A 23,577-nucleotide genomic window follows, 5' to 3' on the forward strand; every position below is an offset into this window, starting at 1 on the left:
GTGATTTGTGCTCTGTGGAATTGATGAAATAGTAATATTGTTTTCTGAAACTGGAAGTTATTAGGCAAATATTCAAAGATTAAATGATACATAAAATAAAAATATATATATATCAGCAAACTATGGACCATAAGCCAAATTTAGGTAGTCCCTGTTTTGTCAATAAAACTTTATTGGCATTCAGTTGCACCCATATTTTATTTTTATTTTACTTTTCCAGTAGCTATACTTCTCCAACAATGCCAGCATTAAGTAGCTGAGATAGAGACCATATGCCCCCAGAAAAAGAAAGGATAAATAATTACTATATGGATTTTAACAAGAAAATAAATTGCTGACCCATTGTATCTCCCTCAATTCACATGATGACTTTCTAACTTCCAATATCATGGCATTGGGAGGGGCAGGCTGTGGATGTTGATTAGGTCATGAAGATAGATTCCTCATGAATGGAATTTGTGTCCATGTATAACACACCCAGACAGATCTCTTCCACACATGCTTGCACAATAAGAAAGCACCAAGAAGAGAGTGCTCAGCAGACACCAAATCTGTTAGCACCTTCAGTTTTGACTTTCTAGATTCCAGAACTGTGAGAAATAAATTTCCAGTGTATTTAAGGCTATAATAATTATCGCAGCCCAGTCTCACATGAGACTCTTCTTCAACTACATGAGCATGCTTTGAGCCCTGAAATTCATGAAACTGAAAAGTGATTTCAAAATCTTTTCCAAAAATGAAATATCATCTAAGGGATTACAATTTTCTGATATTATAAGAAGTGCACATGCTGTTTACTCTTTCTTTGAAGTGAAATGTTCACTTTCTTCAAGTGAAATGTTTGCTAAAAAGCACTAAAGAAAAATGCCAGAAGACTAGAAAAATCAACACTGAAAAGTGGTATGGCATATCTTTCTTGAGGATTGGTAATACAAAAGTAGTTTCAGATTGTTGGAAATAGGGTGTTTTATTTAAATAAGACCATATGGCTGGGCTTCTGCTTTGTTATGTCATGAGGCAATGCCTAATCTATCAAAGCTATTTTCATCTAGGTTAATGATGGCACAGAGCATATCTCTTCAGTAAGAAGACAAGACGAAAGGAAATAAACCTACCATCTGTCATTCCTTCCCTGCGATGAGGCAATGCTGGCTGTTGGTCCATTCGCCCTCCCTTGTGTTTTTTGGTGGGCCTAGGCCTCTGACTTTGATTCAGAGCTGCACTGGTATTACTGTCAGTAGAAAATGGGCTGGTGGGTCGAGGTCTTTGAGAGGAGGTAAAGGCTTTTCCTAAAAGGAAATGGAGGGAATGGAGTACAGAGAATGTCATCAGAATGGCAAATACTTACTTCTTGTAGTTCTGATCTTACTAAAACTAATCTGTGAAACTACCTAGGGATTCCTTTTGATGATATCCAATATTAACACATCTCTATATGGTCCTGCTCTATAGAATTTGTCCAAATTCTAATAAAATAAGAACACCTCATGCACCAAATAGTATTCCAAAAGAGTGAACATAAGCAAATCTACCAACCAAAAGCTCATTATTACCTGGTTTTACTTTTATTTAAACCTGACAATCTTAGTGATACTTTCATAGGCATATCAACATTAATTCGGCATGTACTTTTCTAAAGAAGGTATTTCTAAAATGAACTGTGCACTGCCTTATTTGTTTACTGAAATTTCATCCTTGGAATCTTACAAACTCCCTCTGAAAACAGAAAAAAACATCTTGTAATAATTATATTTGAAATGTTACAAAAATATCTACTCAGATACATATATTCCACTGACCTTACTAAGAAATGTGTGTACATAATGTATTCTATCTTTATTTTTTAGCAAAAAATAACATCAGGGGGCAGTAGGTTAAAATGACCTTGTATACCCAAAGTGTAATAGATGCTCTCTGAAGAATGCTATTGTATCTGAGTAGATTCTAAATTCTCATTGAAAAGTCAAATATGCTATTTTCTTTGTGATTTAGTACATATAAACATAAATTCTTTCAAGGGAAAGGTTAGCTAGTAAATTTTCAACAGCTTATTATTTTAATACTGCGTTTATTGTAGTGAGAGAGGCCTGGTTTATGTGTGTGTATTTTTTTCTCTTGAGCATGCTTTTATTCCATAGAAAATCACTGTACATAGTCACATTTCCTAAGTCAGTAGGACATGATATTGCTTGATGCTTTATTAGCTATTAGCATACATGCAAGAAATGCATTTTGCCTTCAAAATTTATTAGTTTCCTTGCACTTTCTCACTGCTCTGCTTTTAGCTAATGCCACAAAAAGCACACAGGCAACATGAAGTTTTTGACTTACACTTTACATTGTAAGAAAATTCAAATAACAGTTAACTTACAACATATTTTAGTTCAGATGCTATATGAAAATAATCCTCTGCAATGCTTGAGAAATCTTTTTTTTATTTTGTTTCAAGACTAAATCCAAGCTCACAAGAAATATTGATGGTGTTTTAAAAGCAACTTCTCAGATTCATTTTTATGGCTTGAAAGATTAGTAAAGGGTCAAAATCATTTTTATTTACTATTTGAATACTACTAAGATTTAAAAATCCACTTAGGTTAATTTCATTACTATGTTTTGCAAGACATGTCAGTTTAATTCATAGATTACTTTGCTATATGTACACTTAAGATGTATACATACAAACATCAGGGCATACACCATGCCAAAGTTCCTTTTGCCCCTAGCAAAACAAATGATTATAATTACTGACATATTGTTAGAGCTAACGTTGCATTTCTTTCTTTGAGGAATAAGCAGCGCATGCAATTACATAATTGACCTCTTAAATTATTATTTTTCCTTAGAAATCAAATTTAAATGACTCTAAAGAGCGATATCCATGTAGTCATCATTTTATTCCACTTGCAAATGCAGTAGGTTTATCTTTAATTAGCATCCTTGAAATCATATAATAAATTATTGTATTAAAATCTTAGCCAAACAATTAATATGACCATCAGCTATTTAAACTGTTAGACCAACAGCCTTAGACCCATTCACCCCATGCTGAGGAAACATTCCCAGAAAAGGCATTTTCAGAAAGAGATGGGGCGAAGGAAAGTGATAGAAATAAAAGCTGAATAATTTTAATCACGAGGTTCATTATTGATTTGTAAGGGTTCTGCGAAGTGTGAGGTATTGAAGATTTAATGGCAATCTTAGTTGCTGCTTTGTTGTGATATAAAAAGGAAGCATATTCCAATTAATCAGCAGACCCATGAAGAGAAAGGCATTTGAAGGTGGTGAGTAGAATATTTTTGGCTCTATAAAATAACATCAGAAGACAGTTCTGGTAACAGAGAATCCAAACTGTGATCATGCATATTAAACAAGTCAGACTTGCTGAGGAGAAAGCACAGGAGAAAAAAGTCAGTGTCCAAAGGACAAGATTTTCTCATGCAAAGAGTGTTGACTTGGATTCTACCAACCTGTTCTCGTAAGGCTGGTTCCATCCAGCCTAAAACCAGCTTTATCTGCTGCTGCCACCAGTGCTTGTGCAAAACTGCCGCTGGCAAAGATGGAGCCATCTGAGGAGCTACCTACACTAGATCTATGACTAGAAAAGTTATGATCCTCATCAGATGCAGAGCCCCAGCCATTTACCATTGAACCTAAAAACAAATGTAGTTGTCTAGTGAGTTGTATACACTGGATATCTTATCTTCTTGAACACACTATACTAATGAGCAAGTAAGCTGCCTTAGCACCTCGGTTCACCTTTAAATTTCATCCCAAGTTCTTTAGCCAAATATCCACGATTTAAATATTCTCAGTGTAGCAAAAGAAAAAAGGAAATATTCTCAGTGTAAATGAATGATGCTAATTTAAAATCTGTATCTGTTTGCAGCAATGAACAAAACATGTTCTAAATGGTTCAATTATTACATTAAAGTTTTATACAACCAGGTTTCCAAAAAGGAACTCCTATACAAATTAAATTTCTATAATTCAAGGAAGACCATTTTGTCAAAGCAAGTGAGTGCTTTTAAACCAGTAAGGGATTTAGTTGAAAAAATAATGTAAATATATTTTAAACTTAGTTCAGACTTCAACAGTATAATCCACATTAATACTTGTGTCTCAGATATTATACATACATTTTTCTATTATCAAAGATTTAGAGTCATTTTAAGACTTTAAAATAAAGAAATTAATCACTTGAGAAATAGCAAATGTCATAAACAAATTTTACAAACATTTCTTTTTTATTTTAAAGAGAAAAACATAAAAATAATAAAACAGGTTAGTAGGAGAGTTACAATAATTAGTACATTGTGTATTGTTGTCTTTATAGTAGTTATTCAGAGTACAAGACATAAGCATGATATCTTGTTCAAACAATATTGGCACAAATCTTTCTGCTCAGCAATCTAAGACAAACTAGCTGTATAACTATTTTAAATATCTTGTGTATAAATATATTTTCCTTTTGCCCCTTCCTCCTAAAAACAAATGCAGAACATAAGAAAAATATATTTTATAAAAGTGTTAATGGCAATACTCATTATTCTTTCTTTTATTTTAATTATTTGAAAAATTCCAGTTATCTCTTTAATACTAATGCTATCCTTACAATATAACCTCTAGAAAGACTATCACCAAAATTAATATGGATTTTTTTTTCTGTAAAAGGCAACATGGCAACAGGGGAAAATGATTTTAACTTTATGTGTAAGGATCTGTTAATTTTGAAGATACTGGCAAATAATTTTATTCTTAACTTTCCAGAAACTCATTAAACATTTTATATTTTTTTTAGAAAAAATATACTAGGAACTTATTACTTAATACAATTAGGATTACAATACTTAAGTTGGTATAACATTAATTGATGATGCAATAGAAGACCACTCTAATTACTCTAATTTTTGTTAGGATAGGGACAAAACAGTATTTAGAGAAAGCTTACTTAGGATTCCTAAAGAAAGCATGTACATATGTGTATGAAAGATTTGAAAATCAAATGTTACAGACTATTTCTCCTTGTCTTCCTTATTTAAGAAACAGGAGTGTAGTTAGGAGTATGGCCATGATGCAGTTTGTATTTGCAGTCAAGGTAACAGAATACAATAACATGGATTCGTGCACTCTCAAGATAGAGCAGACAGAAACTGAAGGGTTAGAATGATCTGAGAAGTTAAAGGGTGTTAAGTGTAGCAGAGAAAGATAGCGTTTTGATTCTACTTTCCAAAAGCACACAGATACACCTTTCACTTTCTAAACAAATTCCCTCGATACAGGCCACTGCAAGGAATCTGAGATAACACCAGCAACTGAGCCTCCTTGGAGAGATTCATTTCTAGGTTAATAATCACAAGTCAAGGACCAACAGCCCAAAATGAAAGAAGCAATGATGCAATAGGCCTTGCAATATAATGCTACAGTAGATAAGAAAAAATCAAAGTGATTCAGTCAGGGGTCAAAAAAATATGAGACTCTAGATCTGAGAATAGTTTTAAAGCATTCGAAAGCTCAGTTCCTACCCTTTCTATGTGCTATTTTCTGTTTTTCTAAATGCTGTCTCTCTTCAAACAAGCAACTCTTTATTCTTCAGCTCTAAACTCCTGATTTCCTTCTCATTCCACCTTTCTGATTGGTAGCTGAATTATCTTTCTGAAGCACTCAGAATTCTCTTTTGCTAATTTATTGAAATTCTTACCTAGTCCACCAATGCCACATCCAAAGTGTTTCCTGAGTCTCTGGAGACTGTTCAATATTAAGACCAGTCTACCTTTGCTACCTTGTTCTGTCACACAGCCAGGGCAGTCTTTGCCACATTCATGTATGCATGACTTCCCATTCTTTGGGCAGACTTCTGTATTCCTGCAAACGCTGTTAACCACTGCCAAACTACAGTGTCTGAATGAAATACCTTCTGCCTGATGGCCTTAGTTCTACTTCACCAATGACTTTATGTTACAGAAAATCAGTCTCTCACTGTGCACATGAGAGTGTATCACTGCTCTTCCTATGTTACAGTTAGTTGCACATGTATGTTTCCTCTTCCTGGAAGGAAAATTCTGAACGTTAAGAACTAATTTATTCATCTCCATATTTCTTATACGAGGGGCATTGTAGGATAGAAATTCAAAAAACACTGAACATTCTGAATTCTGTGCATTTAATATTTCCATTATTCTCTGTAAATTTATGTGCAATTCTATTTGATATATTACTTCTCAGCAGTGAACTTGTTCTCCTTGCAAAAAGGATGTCCTCATAGTCAGGTCTAGGATATTTATAGGACAAGGAATATAATGTTAGTAATCCTTGTTGATTACTCAGATAAGGGGAAAAGCAATGTGGTCATCATCCAAAATGAGAAAGTAATAAATAGAACACATATAACTTTTATTATATAATGATACATGTTATAAAATGAAATATATGTATATATTCTTTACGCTTTAACACACTTCAACAATTATATTTACTGATATTTTATTCAACATTAAGATAACACTGAAATCCAGTGACTCATTCATGTGAATGTGTCACTTTTCTATCCACACTGACTCATCTTAACACACTTACTGCTTCCTATGTTCTTTGCCTTCTCGCTTTCATTTTATGTGGTTATGTTTCTCATGGCCTAAAGTGGTTAGATATATCTATGTTGTCCGTCTCTTCTGTTTTAAAGTCGTCTGTCTACTCTCTGCTCTAATGGGGAGTATGAAAAGTGAAAGTATTGTTTATTTACCTACACTTAGTTGAAGTCCTATCTCCCATTCAACTGACTCTTCCCAGAAAAGAGAAAAGAAGTATTAAAAAAACTGCATGAGTGAGACTTTTGAAGACATGGCAAGAAGCATTGGAGATTGAGTCAAAGACAAAGGCAGGAAAGTAGTTGATTTACATAGAATATGGTGAATGTGTGCGTGGAAATTCTCATGTGTATAACTCATTGGTAGGAAGATGAATAGGATTTTTGAGGGGAGAGTTAAGCTAATTCTCTACTAGGAAGTGTCACAGATGGCATTTCTTTGGTAATACTGCTGTGATGGGGTTTTTTTTTCTAAATTTGCAAGTTCAGAAACTAAAATTGTCTGCAAGTTATATCCTCAAGTATGATCCTGTCACACCATTGGCAGATAGAAAATAAAAAAGATGAGTACTTCTTGGCTAATTGTAATAGAGAAAGAATTTGAAGGAACAAAATAAATTAGAGCAAAGTGTGTTAAGATGAGTCAGTGTGGATAGAAAAGTGACAAATTCACATGAATGAGTCACTGGATTTCAGTGTCATCTTAATGTTGAATAAAATATCAGTAAATATAATTGTTGAAGTGTGTTAAAGCATAATTCATAAATTAAAAGGTTAGTCATGTTTTGAACTACTGCTTTCTTATAAACGTAGATAGAAATAAGAAATTCAAAGTGAATGTGAGGTAAAAGCACTTAGCTAGAGATTTGAGATAAATTGTTAAAATTTATAACCATTTTGCACATTACAGTCCCAAACATAATCAATACATATTTAAACACTTAATGAAAAATGAATTTATGTCACACAGTCAAATTTATTTGTGTTCACATTTTCAATCTTTCCAAAATTCTCAGGTTTAAAATTGCTGAAAGGCAAAAAAAAACCCTCAAATTTATTCAAGCTGCTAAAGAAGAACAGCACATAAGGCATTAAATTGTTGCTCACATGTTACTGAGCATAAAGTACCATGATAAAGTGGCATCTTGCTGTGTCTCTATTACATCTTCAGCACTAAAATTAATTTATGATCAGTCATCAATTCATTTGCATGTCATTTTATGCTAAATCCTTCCATGCTGATAAATGCTTATCCTTAGATCCATTAAGCTAGGGTAAAGTCTGTGTTTTATAATATGACCTTGCTAATTGTTGCATTACCATTTTTATGAGATACAAAAACTAACAGTCCCCCATTTTTTGAGCCAATATTTAATCCAGGAGTTCTTCCTATTGAGTGCTATTTGTCTAACTACTTAGTAGGTAAAATCCTCAACTATAATCTTTGGCCAAATCAGTTCAGGTCCTGACTTTTGTAGAAAAACAACTCTAGTCTCCAGAAGTTCCCTTTGCCCTCAAATATTTTGAGTATACAACGATTCCATCGACATTCCTCAAAAACTGAGCAATGTGTAACATGTAGGAGAAGCAAAATAAGCTATAAGAATCTCTTCCTTGGTACATGTGACATCTATTAACTTGCTTTACTTCAAAATCATACATATAAGAAACATCTTTTTATCCATTAAATTTGGAAGTATATAGTTAGTTTCTTTTCACAGAAAACAGAGCTGTTAAGGTAGTCTGAGAAAATAATTTCATTATTTTTAGCATTTCCCTTAAAACTAAAATTATGTTTCTAAAATTTCTGTAGCAGAAGCAAAGCTTCGGGTCAAAATGTTTAGCAGCCAAGACCCCAACAGCTACACGGTCAAGTCCGATACTGAGGGTGCCTGGTTTCATTGTTTTTGGACTGATCAGGTGTGGGAGTAGTAGTAAAAACCTCCAGAGATATAAAACAGAAAATACGGAGCCACAGTTGCCTCTCAGCTGTGCTATTCATGTGGGGCCCAGCAGTCAAGGGAATTTTTATTCCTTTTCCCTAAAAGGACTTACTCTAGCCTTGCTTTGTGATCAGGGGGCAGTTAGAATCTCGGGTATAAGTTCAGGAGATTTTTCGTTCTGCCTTCTCTTCGGTTGCCTTCTGTTTCTTTTTTATGATGGTGTCATTAAACTCAGGAAACGCTTACCCTTGACTCCCACCCTGGAACTACAAAAAAACTGTGTTGAAGCTTTTCCATTCCCTGCTACCTGAAACTGGTGGATTTGATGTTCATGAAGAAATATTATAAATATATTTGTAAAGACTGAAACAATTCTGAGTGGTTATATTCTAGCTCAAAACACAGTGCAAAGTTCTAAACTAAAACAGTTCTGTACTTTATTGCAACAAAATAGGTGTGTATTATAGGCATAGATTAGGATAAAAATTATAAAAGTATGCTTGCATCTAAAAGGACTGGTAGTGTTCTATTTTGTTAGGTCACTCTAAATGAACATGGAACTAAGTGTGAGAAAAAATCATGAAGTTACATCTAAAAAATTAAATGTTTTGATTTTGACAAAGTGCATAGGGGTGAAGGACTTCTCAGTGATAAAATTACACTGAATTCTTATAAATATATACCCATATTTATAGCAATCCAATTCATGATAGCTAAATCTTGGAAACCAGCTATATATTCATCAACAGAGGAACTGATAACGAAAGTGTGTTTTTTACACAGAATGGAGGACTACTCTGCCATAAAAAAAGATAATCTTGGGTCATTTGTAGAAAAAGGATACTTCTTTAAATCATAATGTTAAGTGAAATAAATCAGACAAGCAAACTTTCTCTCATATAAGAAAGCCAATGGATAAATAAAGAACAAAATCAAAGATAGGCAGTAGAAAGCAGGAAAAGACATCTTTCTCTAAGAGGAAGTGGATCAAGAGATGAAGGGAGGAGAGGTGAAGGGAGGGAAAAGGGATGAAAAGAGGAAAGAAGATGCATCAGTGCACATGTACCAAGTTCCCACAAGGAGTGTGACATTATGTATTTCAAACAGGTACTAATAAAGAAAAGGATAAGAAACAATAAGTATATGTCTATGTCCACACACACATACACATACACATACACATATGCACACACACAGGAAAATGCACCTGTACATATAGACCAGAACATCATTTTCCTCTCAGATATGCTAATTCCAGAGATTAGAAGAAAACTGGCCATTTATGGAGCAGGAAACATGATAATTTATGTTTAGAATAAGACTGATTGATTTTGACCATTTTTATGACTCTTATCAGGTGAGTGACCTTGAAATAAGACTGAATTCCCTCTGCAATTCAATTTCTTCTACAAAAAATCAGAGCAGTAATAATAGGGTTAGAGCATTAAACTGTCAATATATGGTAAAACTTTAGAATGGGTATAGCGATTTTTTTCTACAGAGTGCCAGATACTGATTATTCTAGGCTTTGTAATCTCTGTCATACATTCCTGTTTATTTAGTTATTTTTGTTTTGGTTTTGGTTCTGGTACCGGGAATTGAACTCACAACTTCATGCTTGCCAGGCAGTTGCTGTGCCACTGAGCTAAATCCCCAACCCCTGATTCTTGTTTATTTTTTGTTGTTATTTATTTCTTGCTCCTCTAAAACCCTTTAAAAAATGCTCACTAGGCAACACAAAAATTAGGCCACTGCCTAGGGAGTATTTAATCCTTATTAGGAACTATATGTTTGCTACCTACTATATCTATTATTGTTATGATTATTTAATCTAAGTCCCTAATCAAGTGATTAGAAGTAATAAAGATAAATGTTTGTTGTTAGAATAAACATATAAGATAAACATAAATGCAAATATATATATTTTTATTACTGAGTTCATGGAAAATAGAACTACAGGTAGTCTTCTCTTTTTTCTGGTCTTTTTTGCTCATGAATGATCATTTCAAATTTTAAGAAGTCCTCACAATTTACTTACTTGTGTTTGTTTGGTTGGTTTAGCTTAATTTGATTGTTTGAGATGGGATCTTGCTATGTACTTTAGGCTATGCTTGCCTTACTATGTAGCCCAAGTTGGCCTTATACTCACAGCAATCCTCCTTCCTCAGCCTCCCAGTTGCTGGAATTACAGGCATGCACCACCATGTCCAGCTACTTAGTTGTTATGAAAACATTTGCAGTTAATATGCATGTTTCTTTACAAAGACAGGCTTTGTAGCTTGTTAAGTGCTGATTCTCCCTAACGTGGCACCTGTTGGGTTCAACATATCCAGATAAACTCTTGCATAATTTTATAGATTGGCTTGCTAGCTCAATGTCCTATTGCTATTGTATTATCATTCTGATAGGCTTCAGAGTTTAAAGAAATGGAACCTAAATCTGTTAACTAAAATTGGTCATTAGTTTCACAAAAATGAAAATATTAGGGGAATTTTAATTGCAAATAATGACTAAATCACACCGTGAGCATGTTTAGAATCAAAAGTAACAAAAGGCAAGATCAGAATCCTCTTGGAAGGCACTCACTATCTCACAAACATCAGAGTCAAGTGAGACAGCACTGCATGTTCCATTGTGTACTGATATCAGGATCACTAAACTAGCCTTCAGTGTCCAAAGGAAACATACACATTTTAGGACAACATTCCTTAGCATGTTAATTTCTATAACATATTTTCTCTATGTATATCCACCTGGAGGATATCCCGACATGTACACATGAACCCACATCCCAGTACACCCACACACCTTAGTGCTCTCATACACACCCCTTTACACACTCACTGCACATAGACACCCACTTGTACTGTCTACCTATACTTATGACCTCATCCATGCTCTCATATATTTATACATACATGCACATGCTGTACACAAATGTACACATGAATACATTCACTCTCCCTCTACCAGTGATGGCAAACCTTTGAGAGCTTTCAGTGATACACACAGCCCACTCTGGCATGGGTGTCACTTGTTTGTCACCTCTTCCCTACAGCAATACTCTCCTATACACACTTAATCACATTCCCAAACACTGTATGTGTGCTCACCACCTTGTCTACACTTTCATACATATTTATACTCACATATTTCCACCTACATATTAGGTTGTGTGTGCATAACTACGCCGTACATAGGCACACACAGTCTAATACACTCATATCTGCTATACACATATGTATTTACATACACTCATGCTCGCCATACGCACCCAGACACATAGACATAATACAGGAAGCAAATTAAATCTTTGACCAAACTTTCCTCTCAAAGTTACTACTGCATGGAAATACAGAAAATGGAGGCTGTCTTATTTGGTTGTTTTAGTAGCAAGGACAACTTCTATTAAAGAGATGTTTTATTCATAGGGTAAATTCATTCTGGAATACATACCTAAACACCCCAAAGATTTTCTATATGGCAGTAATTAAGCAGTGAATTCAAATAGGAAGACAGACTTTGTTTTCTTTGGCAATAAAAGCTTAATTTGGTATGAACACTTTATTAGTACAGGAGAAAGGCAGATTGCTATAACCATAGTCACGTCAGACATTCTGACATCCTCCTAACAGGTAAGCATGTGAAAGTACAAATCACATTCCTCCAATGTATAGATATATTTATCAACTTGTGTTTATAATATTTAATATAGGAAGCGTATAGGCTATAGCTGACTTTTATCATTATTCTTGCAATTTTTCCCACATTCCTAAGAGTTCATTAACAATAGTTCAGTATCATCAGTATCATTGAAAAATATACAGAAGTTTTAACCCAAAAGGAGATTATGCTAGAAATTCAGGCAAAGAGGCTTAAAATAATAGTGCACTAAGAAGTCTGGTTTTTCTCTTCAAAGATTTTAATGCTTGCCCTGGCACCTTCCAATGGATATGGCTTTCAAATCACAGTAGTATATCTGCAGTTTTAAATCTTAATTAATTAGCCTGATAAGCAGATCAGCCCCTAGGCAAGAAGAAAACTAAAAGTGGGCTCCTACATAACACACTGTGTAATTTATGAAGGAGTGCAGAAGAAAAGCACAGGTACTAACACTTCTTCACGCTGATCATAAACCAGTCTCCGTGAGTATTTGGAGAAGTAACATGTAGCTCAAAATCCATGGGGGATGGGAAGCACTTTGAGTAAAAATGAATTGAGATCAGGATAAAATACTTTCTAAGAGGAAAGACACCATCAAAATAAATACAGATGATGTGGTTTTCTTAGGAGATTTAATGAAATGCAAAGCACAGACTTCAGGTGGTAGTAGGTATGCCTTCATAGTCTTGCAGTGGGCATACTTATGTGTCAAAAATGGATAAATGGATGAATGGAAATACTAAACTTTTATTTTCCTCCATATTCATTGTGGAAACCTTTGGATTTAAAATGTAATTTAAATCCTTGCAAAGAGGTCATGTATCAGTCCTATGATCATAATGGGGCAGCACCAATTGAAGTCTTTCACTTGGTGGCCAAGGCAAGAGGAAGCCAAAAGGTAAACATTCAAAAGGATTATACTTTTTGGGACAGGAGCGATTACTGGGTTCACCAATATGAAATTTGTAAATGTGGGGTTTATCTCACTATACATTTTCCACTCTACAACTACTTTGTATAACCTAAGAGAGGCTTATTCTGAAGATTTGCTTATTTTCACCAGTGAATGATTTTACAGAGTGAAATATCGAGAAGTATTTTAAGATTGCATTCACTGTGTGTGTTGCTCTTGATATACAAAATATATCATTTCTGAAAGTCAAGGTTTTTTCTTTTATGTAATAGACTTGGTTCCCTAGCAGGGTGAACTTTTCATGAAAGCACTGGATATAATTGAGTTTTCTTTCATGTCTTTAAAGCTTCTTAAAATTCATGAATTTTCTTATCATTTTTGCAGCAAAGTGAAAGTATTTCCAAATCCTTTTTGAATTTTGTGTTTAACATTAACATATTTAAAACGTTACAGGAATGGATGGAGGGGAATAAATCTTACATAAGAAAGTATTTGATTTTTGATGCATTTTACTGTTGCAAATAGGTCAGTTATTCCTCTTAAATAAGTTCCATTACCTGTCACAGAGCTGTCTAGATTGTCCATACTGGATCCTGGGGTCTGCTCCAGTGCTCTCAGGGGCCTGGGCATTTCTAAAGCTTCCTCTTCATCATCAGCATCATCATCTGGAACATCTGTTTCCAAGTCAGAAATCAAGGCTCCAGACACATAACCTAATGGTGGAACAGGGGGCTGTGGAGGTTGATTATTGCTTTGAATGTGCCTAGAATTCAAATGAAAACAAAGAAAGAAATTGCATTAGCATTCAACACAATTATAATTAGGATTAAATGGCATGCTTTAGTACCTGGTACTGTCTTTGTTACCTTGAACTAATTTTGGAGAGTTCAGTGTTTTTCTTATATTCAGAAAAGACAATGAGTGATGGACATATGCCCTACAACATAGGGCATATGTTAAATAATAACATAGGCTAATAAATAACAACATAGGCTAAATAACAACACAGGCTAATAAATTCCTCTACTAATATTTAGAGGATCATACACAGAGAAAAAATACAAATTTAGTATTTTTGCATAAGTATCTAACACATAGGAGCATAGGAATATTTGTCACTAGTAGCTAAAGTTAACCTTCTCCTCAAAAAGGAATGTAATTATTTTTTAGTTTAGTGATGAAGTTCTAAGTAACCTGCCCTACCTATGAGCTTTCTAGCCTCAGTAAAGAAAAGCTGTCACTTAAGGGTCTGAGGCCTCCTTGGCTCCACCTCAGCTTAGGTCTTGCCCTAGGAGGATTCTTTCTTCATGATCCCCCCCACGTCAGACTGTTTGTTTCGTTTGGGGGTGGTACCTGGAATTGAACTCAGGACCTTGCGCTTGCCAGGCAGGTGCAGTGCCCCTGAGCTATTTGCCCAGCCCCAGACTGAGTGTTTGTGTGCATTTATCCAGTTTAGGGCAGGCACAGCTGCTTTGGGCTCTGTCTTCCTGTTTTGAACTAGCTCACCCACTGTAGTCTTTAACTCCTCTAAAGCAGAACAGATTCATCTCTGCATTTGCTGTGTTCAGAATGAAGGGTTTGTTGAAGAAACCCTTTCAATGAGTAAATAATTTAATTTCAGCCTTTTGAAGGAAGTTGACATGTGTTCTCAGGCCTCTTTTAGAAGGTCTTAGAGTGACAAAAATTTAAGTGACATATTTTATACTAGTTGGCTAATAAAATGTGTAGCTGGACCCTGGAATCCAGTTGATTTGATTTGAGACTACATAAGAGTTTTCTTTTTAACCTATAAAATGCTCAACAAAAGCAATTCATTACTGGCAACTGCCCTCAGAGTGAACATATTACATGTTTTGAACAAATGAGCCTTTTTATCGCTTTCACACAAGAGTATTTTCAAGAATCCTCTTATTGAAGGAAGATTAAAAGTAAGTGCAAGGCATTTTCCTATTGTTTTATGAGTGAAAGATATAAGATTATGTTTCTTTTCCTTTGTATTCTTTTGGGAAATATTACAGTTTTCTAGAATTAACATAATATTCCTCTCCCAAATGTGCTTTTGAATATGGAACAGAGTCCAGTTTTAAAAGGATTCTCAATCTCTTCATACTGAGAATCCCAAAACTGTTAGTTCTGGAGGCTACAACAATATCATAAAACCCAAATTTCCAATAAAGCAGACCAGGAACTGGAGGTCCCAAGTTATCTGTGATATTCAGCATTACCCATTGATTTAAAAGTCAGAAAGAAAAAGCAAGTTTCCTAAAATCTATTACACAAAACTTTGCAAATGGAGTAGCACATAGTCAGTAAGTGTGGCTTCAAATTCTGTTTGTGAATCAGAGTAGAGAGATCCAAGTGGTGAGCAACAGGATATAAAGTGATATTTATAGACGTGAATCAATTTTCTGTATCAGTATGGACTTTGGTTTTGTATAAGAGGGATCGCACCAACATTCCAGACTGATATCATGACTGACACTGCTGGAAAAATTCAAGGGGATGAAAACAAGTGATCCTTAAATTAAGCAGAATTGGGAGATAAAGTGGAGTACCGGATCAGCATACATAACACTTATAAATATCCTCTAGTAGGATGGACCATACTGCACATTTCACCAATCTTTATAAATTACAACTCCTGGAGCTGGAGGCTGGGAATTATTATCTTTTAAACAGACACCTTGTGAAGTTGATACACAACCCTGAGGAAAAGCCACTTCTAAACCAGAAGGGCAAAGTCCTGTATGGTCACATGGAGGCTCATTTTCCCACATGTGGAGCCAGCCCAGGCATTCTGCAAGGATGCTGGATTAAGTAGGTATATACTCAGAAGACAGAAATAAGTCCTCATACTGAGAGGAGGAACAAACATTGATGTTTGTGCATCCATTTAGCAAATACCTACTGAGCACTTTCTAAGTGAAAAATCTTCCCTAAGTGTGCAAGAGATCACTGAACAACTCAAGTGCAAACCCAAGCCCTTCTGAATAACAGGCAAAATATATATAGTCATTTCCTAAGTACTATACAAATGAAAGCTCATTTAATTCTCTCAAAAACTATGGTATACAACTAAAAATTTAACCTTGACCCAAGAGAGACTGCTCCTCTTCCCTCTATTCCTTGGAGGCAATATCTAAGCCCTTAGGATTTTCTGGCTGGTCGAAGGATCTCGCTTTACCTGCACGTCTTAGGCTACTCCAGAAAGTTGAACAAAACAATCTATGGGGAAGGCTGTGGGAATTAAAGTCACACCATATCAGCTTGACCTCTGGCTGGGTTGGATATTGAGGTTAGCTATGTGACAGGGACCAAATAAAGTCTCTAGGTCAGAGGGTTCATGTTCATTTCCCTGGTGAGCAATATTCCCTGTGTATCGTCATACTCTCCACTGAGAAAGCAATGCTGTTCAGGCCTCCACTGGAAGAAAACAAGTAGAAACTCTGCCTTTGGAATTTCCCTGCACTCTGCACTAAAATTTTGTCTCTCGCTTGATTTTAATTTGTATATTTTTACTGTGATAGTCTATAAATCTGCATGTAACAGCTTCCAGTCAGTTCTATAAATATATTTAATGAACCCTTCAACATCAAGGTATTCTTGGGGACCCCTGAAACTTGTACTTGGTAACAGACATGGGGGTGATCTGGGGAACTGCCTTTTAATCTCATATATGAGCTGATTACTATTATTCCATCATTTTACACATCGGACAACTATAGCATATAAATGCTAGGCAAGTTGCTGAAGGCCATGTAACTAGTAAGACAGATTGACCTTCATGGCACCGACCCAAAGCTCAGCTGTTCTCAGTAAAGTCCTGGACTAAGCAATCAGCCTTTATCTGAAGGTAGAACCTAAGTATCAGTTTGCTTTAAGGTTATCCATATAATCCCAAAAAGCAGACAAATTTGAAAACCCACATGCTAAAGTCTCTGCTATAAAAGACCAAATTACTTATCTTCATTGTTTAACTTGAAGGACATTCTATCATTCTTTCAGCAGTTGGCTGTAATTTAAATAGTGATATTTTATAAAATAATACTTTTTTTTGGTTTTTTTTTTTTGGAACAAGGTCTCACTATGGAGTTCAATCTGGCCTTGAACTCACTGTGTAGCCCAGGCTGGCCTCATACTTTCAGCAATCCTCCTAGCTCAGCCTTCCAAATGTTGGGATTATAGGTATGTGCCACCATGTCCAGCTAATAAAACTGTTTAATAGTAGGATATCATTAATTTTTGAGAAATATCTGATGTCTCTTTTTGAGAAAATGTTTAAGAGCCTCTCATTCTGAGAAAATGATATGCTTATGACTGCCTTGAGAGATATTCTTGTACTTGGTATCTTTTAGACATACCGTTAGCTACACTTTAAAAATAGTTAACAAATACATCAGATGAGAACTATTTCATCATTAACTTATCCCAGTACCCAGAACTATCAGAAAAACAAAGAATATTTTAAAAATGTACTCTAGTTTTCAGCTCAGGGTGTACATTAACAGAATGTAAGTTGAGGCATGTCATAAAGATTTTTTTTCAAGTATCCAAGCTTATATATAACTATTTCGGAGAGAATATAAGAAAAAAACAACTCAATAAAATTGTAAAAATTGGTTCTCCTTGTATTTCTGCAGTGTTCACATAGGAGGACATCAGAATAAATTGCATCTATAGTTTAAGGAACTTTGTAAAGTGATCAGATAAATGAACTTGAACTTGGGGTTTTTTAATTATTCTTGGAGGGTTATTTTTGGATGTACATGTTGCTACTAATATTGTTTATCTGATTTATTTACTTCAGTCCCAGAAATCTTCTAATAACTGACACTGATCGTGAGCGAGTTGCAGAACATTATATTTGCATATTCATAACCACATACAGAATTCCTCACAGGCACTTTGAAAAATCTGAAAGGAGTCCTTTACTATGGCATTAAAAAGTGAGTTCAAGGATAAGTTAACTGAAGCTAAATTGTAAATTAGAAAAGATTCCAGTACAGCCAAAGTACGTTAGCCTGAAATTCAGCGGATCTCATTTTTGGCCATGGTTCTCTAACTAGTGACTCTGGTTGAATTATTTAATATTTTTTGTAGTCCATTTCATCATATAAGTGATTAAGTAGTATACAGCATTATAAAAATCCCATCTGCATAGTTTTATGAGAATTTCTTCTGAGTTTGTGTCAAGGACATTTCCATGTGTTGAAACCATCCCCTTCTAAGGATATTTACCATGTCTGCTTTGCTATATCAAACTGATAGGCCCTCGTCAGCTCGTCCAGGTGAGCCTGCAGCATGGGCTGCATCTCCTCCCGCGGGGAGGGAGTGAGCGTGGCAGTGGATTGCTGTCCAAAGGAGATAGCAGGAGAAGAAGCCACGCCTCGAACAGGAGGTGTTGGGACCCGATCATCATCTTCTTCCAGTTCATCTTCTATACCCTGGTGTAAATATGTCTGCACGGGTAATGGTGGACACCAGCTATCGCTGTCATAGCTGAAATAAGAGGAGGACAAATGCACATTGAAACATATAAGAATTCACACAATTACACTGCAGCAAATAACAACTATATTGTGTCTAAATTGTTCTCTCCGTTTATTTCCTCTGGTTGGTGCTACCTCAATAAATCACCTGGCTATTATCTTAACTTCAGATTGTAATTACATCTGTTATCTCAGTATCTTGGTTTGTACTTTAAAGACCTTATTAGCTAATTGTTATCCCACAGCTACACAAGGCAATAACTTTTCAGCAAAGTTACTCATGTGGAAATACCCAATTGCTAATTAAAGGCAATTAATGAATTTAGGGCTTGTAGATTTAACTACTTCCTTCTCTTGTTCATCCTTGATTCTTTACCAAGTGTTTAAAATTTTATTTTCTCTTATTATAGACCTACACCAACCTTTCATTCTACATGACATAGCAATAATTATAAATAGTATTATTGGCTATAGTAGCCTTATCAATTCAGCCTCTTAAATATCTCCTGAGTCTGTCTCCAATGCTTCATCCTTGCCTTCATAATAGATCCATCTCTTCCAATGTAAACTAACTCATTAGCTCTATTATGAGGCTCTTACCTTGGTTTCGACCCTATGCTCAATACACCAAACAGGATTATATTTCTAAAATCATTCGCATAACACCTATGTGTAAAATCATTCAGTAACTATAACTAATAAAAAGCTCAGGTTCATTAGCTGTGCGAAAAGGACCCCTCCTCAGTGAATCGGCCTATTTTTCTAACTTGATTTTCAGTTCTTTCCTTCACTAGCTTTAGGCATGTTTTTCTAAACTCTGTGTGTGCATGTGTTCTTGCACCTGTGAGCTCCAGCCCCCTTTCAAGGTTCACCTCAAACATCATCAGCTTGGGGAAGCCTTCTCCGCCGTGGGCCTGGTTACAACTCCCTATACGTACTTACATTGAGTCACTTCCCATGTTGTATTTCACTGATTTGTTTCTGTATTTTTCCCCACTACTCTGTAAGGTTTTCTGAACCTCTCTCTCTCTCTCTCTCTCTCTCTCTCTCACACACACACACCTTTTAATTTATCCTGTTTAAAACTGAAAACCCTGTTTCAGGAGCCTTGCTCTTTTTGATTAGAATAACTCTAAGTAGTTTTTATAACTATAAATAATAGTAATACTTTAGTGCACTACAAATAAAATTTTTTCTACATTGGAAATTATTATTGGTTAAACATACATTCATTTGTTAACCACATGAGTGCCCAATCTGTATCAAAAATACATTTCACTACAGCTGCCATTTTTATTTGTTTTAGACGTCAGAGAGAACATATTCCAGTTTAAGATTGTGTTATTCAAAACAACTTTAATCTACTATTCTGCTGGGAATTGCTGCTTTAGACGTTTCCTATCCTCTCATCACTCTTGCCCACTACTTACAAATGTGTCTACAAAACCAGAAATAGTGTAAATAAAAACCTGTACTTCTCTTCATGTCATGAAATATATGTAAACATCACCCTACCTCTAGAGAGAGTTTTTCTAGTCTTTCAACAAGAATTTCCTGCTCTAAGGTGTCTTTTTCTTTCCTTCTTTCTTTGTGTGTGTGTGTGTTTTTTTTATCCTGGTACATTTGATTACAGATTCAACTTATTTCAAAGAAATTGCAGTCCTGAAACTTTATTTATCTTAATTTTACAAATCCTTCAATCTACAGGCTAAATCTCTTATCCGTTATAAAGATTTCCTTGAGGAAGCTAACTAGCAGTGATGGATTACTCTTCTGAACTTGCACTGACAATATTTTTCACATTTATTTGAAAATTGATTATATACAATCTAATACCATTTCCAATGCTGCTATCTTTAATTGCTTAATTTATTTTAGTATTTCGCCTTTCACATGTATATAGTTTCTTCTCTTTAAGTGGATTTAAACAACCTTATAATAAGGACATTGAACGCTACCTGTTTTTTTATACCTGATATAATTCCTCAAAAATAGTATGTCACACTTGTGTTCACTGATATGAAATGAAAATATACAAATTGTTCCATTAATAAGAATCAGGTTTCTTTCTTAATATATTTACTTGACCTTAAATGGCATAAAATTAAGTTAAATAAAAATATGAAGAAGCCAAGTTACAAAAGAATTATTAATTTTGAGTATGTAATACACTTATTATAATTCATCCATAGTTAAAATTAAATTTACTCTATAAAACTTGTTACAAAAACCCTTTTTTTGTGTGCCAGAGTAATTGGTGCACTTTCTTTAGTTTCATTGGCTTATTGCCAAAGATATTATACCCTTAAATAAAGAACTGTATTGTATATTCAATCTTTCAGATGGAAATAGCAAACAAATAGCTAATTTTTTCTTAAGCTTTCCCTACTCTATGAATAGTAAATGATTTTTACTTCCAATAATCTAGTGGGCATGTATAGATATTTACATAAATGTAAAATCAAAACACAGTGAACATGAGAGAAAGGAGAAATATATGTTTACAAGTGTCACATGATAAGGCTACACAGAAAAAAAGTTATATTTGATTTATTTTTCATTATTTAAATATCAGGCAAAGGAGAGCCTAAACATTTAAATACCATTTTTTTATATTATATGAATTCATTGCTGTTATATAAAATGATTCAAACATATTTCATTAGGCATCCTGTTTAATTAGGATGAACATTGGCACTGATTGGTCTATTTCTCTTCTGCAAAGATAACCTACAACAATAGTGAATAAACTCTGAATCTCTGCAGTATAAACAAGACTGAGAAAAGTCCATATATTCAAAAATGAAAAATAAAGAGAGGAAAAAAATCCCAAAAGAGTAGGAAAAGAGTACAAAGGACTTGAAAAAAAGAAGTTAGGATATGGTGCCCATCAAGTAATGGAGAGGAATTGTTCCTCATTTCTGTGGTGTCTGTACCTTAATCTATTCTGAGGAAAAAGGATTTCTTTTGATGAAGAAGAACAAGAAACTAACAAATGAGTATAAATTTTATGAAATGTGAAGTTCTACCTCTACAGTTTCCTTCACATTTTAAAGATATACATTTTATTTGAGTGATAGAATTTTAACTTTTTCTTGTTGTAACATAGACAGACCATGAAAATACCCTTAATGCCAAACAAAATTTCTTTTTGCCAACCTTTCTGAGGGAAGCACTTATTCTCTGACATTCTGTCAGTAAAGTCAGAGGCACCTTATTATCTGTCTTGCTTCATGAATAATGATATAGTTGACAGAAAATCAATACTGTGTAAGAACTAACTTGTTAAAGGCCACACATAAATACCGAATTACTAATAAAATACCATACAGTTTATCACTAGAGAAAGCTTGCCAGTCACTAATTGCAATAACAAAGCAAGGCACCAGTTTTCTATTTAATTACTATTGAGTTCTTCTTAGCATCCCATCTTGGTAATAAAATTTATTATATTTGAATCTAGGAACTAAACATTTTAACACATATTTGTTCAACTGAAGAAACATATTGATGAGAATAAACATTCACTACCATTGTTATATTATTGGATGAACAAGTACACTTTATATTTGAACAATGATTTGATAATATGGTATTTAGTGTTGTGGGGAAAATAGATCAATGATTTAATACTTTAATATTTAGTATTGTGGAGGGAAACCTGAGGAAGAAAGTTGATGCTATCTAAACCCTTAATGCAAAAAATCTTAATAAAATCAGAGGCTATATTTTCAAAATTATGGTAATTCTTAACTAGGTACATCTCCTAAATCCATCCCCTCTTACTCCTTTCCAGTGTCTGCATTATTTCATTCTCTCATCCTTTACCTGAGATCACCCATTCTAGTATCATACTCTACACATTATCTACCTGTGCCCCCCTCGAGTCTCCCAGTCCTCTCTTGTACTCAAACACCTGAATCCTTCTATGGCACATAAGCATTCAAATTAGGCCAATCCCTCTCCTCATAGAATCTTTTATACCACATAGGGTTGAAGCACAGCAAACCCATACAGCACGAACGATGTACCGAAGAATGCACAGAAACAATTAAAATGCAATGTGTAAATACTGCAACAGAGGAGTAAGCAGAAGGAATAGTCAAACTTAAACAAAAGATGAATAACTTTAACCAGAATTGGGTGGGCTTCTCAAAGAAAGATGAATGGTGCTGTTTCCTCATCTTATTTAGTCTCAGCAGGAAAATTCTCTCAGTTGCACAGCAAATGGTGACACCGGTAATAGTTTGCCATAGATGTTGGGTGATGATTTAGTGTGTGCAGGTAGTTTAGAGAGTATTTAGTGATATGCTTTGTCATTATTTTGGTTCCATGTCTAACATCTAACAGCATTCCAATTTCTGATAACATTATTTAAGAATAAGTGAATCAAGATTTGCATCAATATTCAACTAACACAAGTTTCCTAGGCTAAATTACTCATCTGCCATAAACAGTTACCCTTTTCTTGAGGCAAATTGAAGTATTAGTTTGTATACATCATTACCTAGAGTTTGCTGTACACACGTGTGTGTGTCTGTGTGTGTGTCTGTGTGTGTGTGCACATGTGCAATGTGCAAATTAAAGGGAGTTGGGGGAATCAGTTTCTAGTGTCTTCCCTCCACCTACTTCTATCTGTGTCAGGGATCAGAACTACCTAACTAATTGTATACCGTTCTCATTGGTCTCAGCTGCTTCTCTTCATAGCATGGGGCCAGACACTTATGTACTTGCAGAGTGTCTGTTGAATAATTTCTCTATCATGTTAACAATAACCATGATGAAAGCTGCATATTACTGGAAGCAGTACAACTGCAGAATTCTTCATGGTTAGAAAGAAGTATTGAAACCATAAGTATTAATTGTAAAACTTCTGTATTTTGTATATTAAGAAACCATTAAGGGGCTGGGGATTTAGCTCAGCGGCAAAGCGCCTGCCTGGCAAGCGCAAGGTCGTGAGTTCAGTTCCCGGTACCGGAGAAAAAC

General features: G+C 34.8%; 1 protein-coding gene across 11 annotated transcripts in view; it reads right to left on the reverse strand.

Moving 5' to 3' along the window:
- Positions 1–23,577, reverse strand: part of Robo2 (roundabout guidance receptor 2) — a 1,247,873-nt gene that overhangs the window by 12,640 nt on the left and 1,211,656 nt on the right. For 6 of the 11 annotated variants that reach the window (XM_013503739.1, XM_005375549.2, XM_013503734.1 and 3 more), the window contains 4 exons: positions 18,341–18,601; positions 13,660–13,865; positions 3,468–3,650; positions 1,116–1,289 (listed from right to left, as the gene is read on the reverse strand). In XM_013503739.1, coding sequence (XP_013359193.1) covers positions 1,116–1,289; positions 3,468–3,650; positions 13,660–13,865; positions 18,341–18,601 — 824 coding nt within the window. The remainder of the gene's footprint in view (positions 1–1,115; positions 1,290–3,467; positions 3,651–13,659; positions 13,866–18,340; positions 18,602–23,577) is intronic. The other 5 variants (XM_013503753.1, XM_013503749.1, XM_013503761.1 and 2 more) reach the window with 2 other exon arrangements.

Source organism: Chinchilla lanigera, unplaced genomic scaffold, assembly GCF_000276665.1.
Source record: "Chinchilla lanigera isolate Chin_1 unplaced genomic scaffold, ChiLan1.0 scaffold00006, whole genome shotgun sequence".
NCBI classification, from domain to species: Eukaryota; Metazoa; Chordata; class Mammalia; order Rodentia; family Chinchillidae; genus Chinchilla; species Chinchilla lanigera.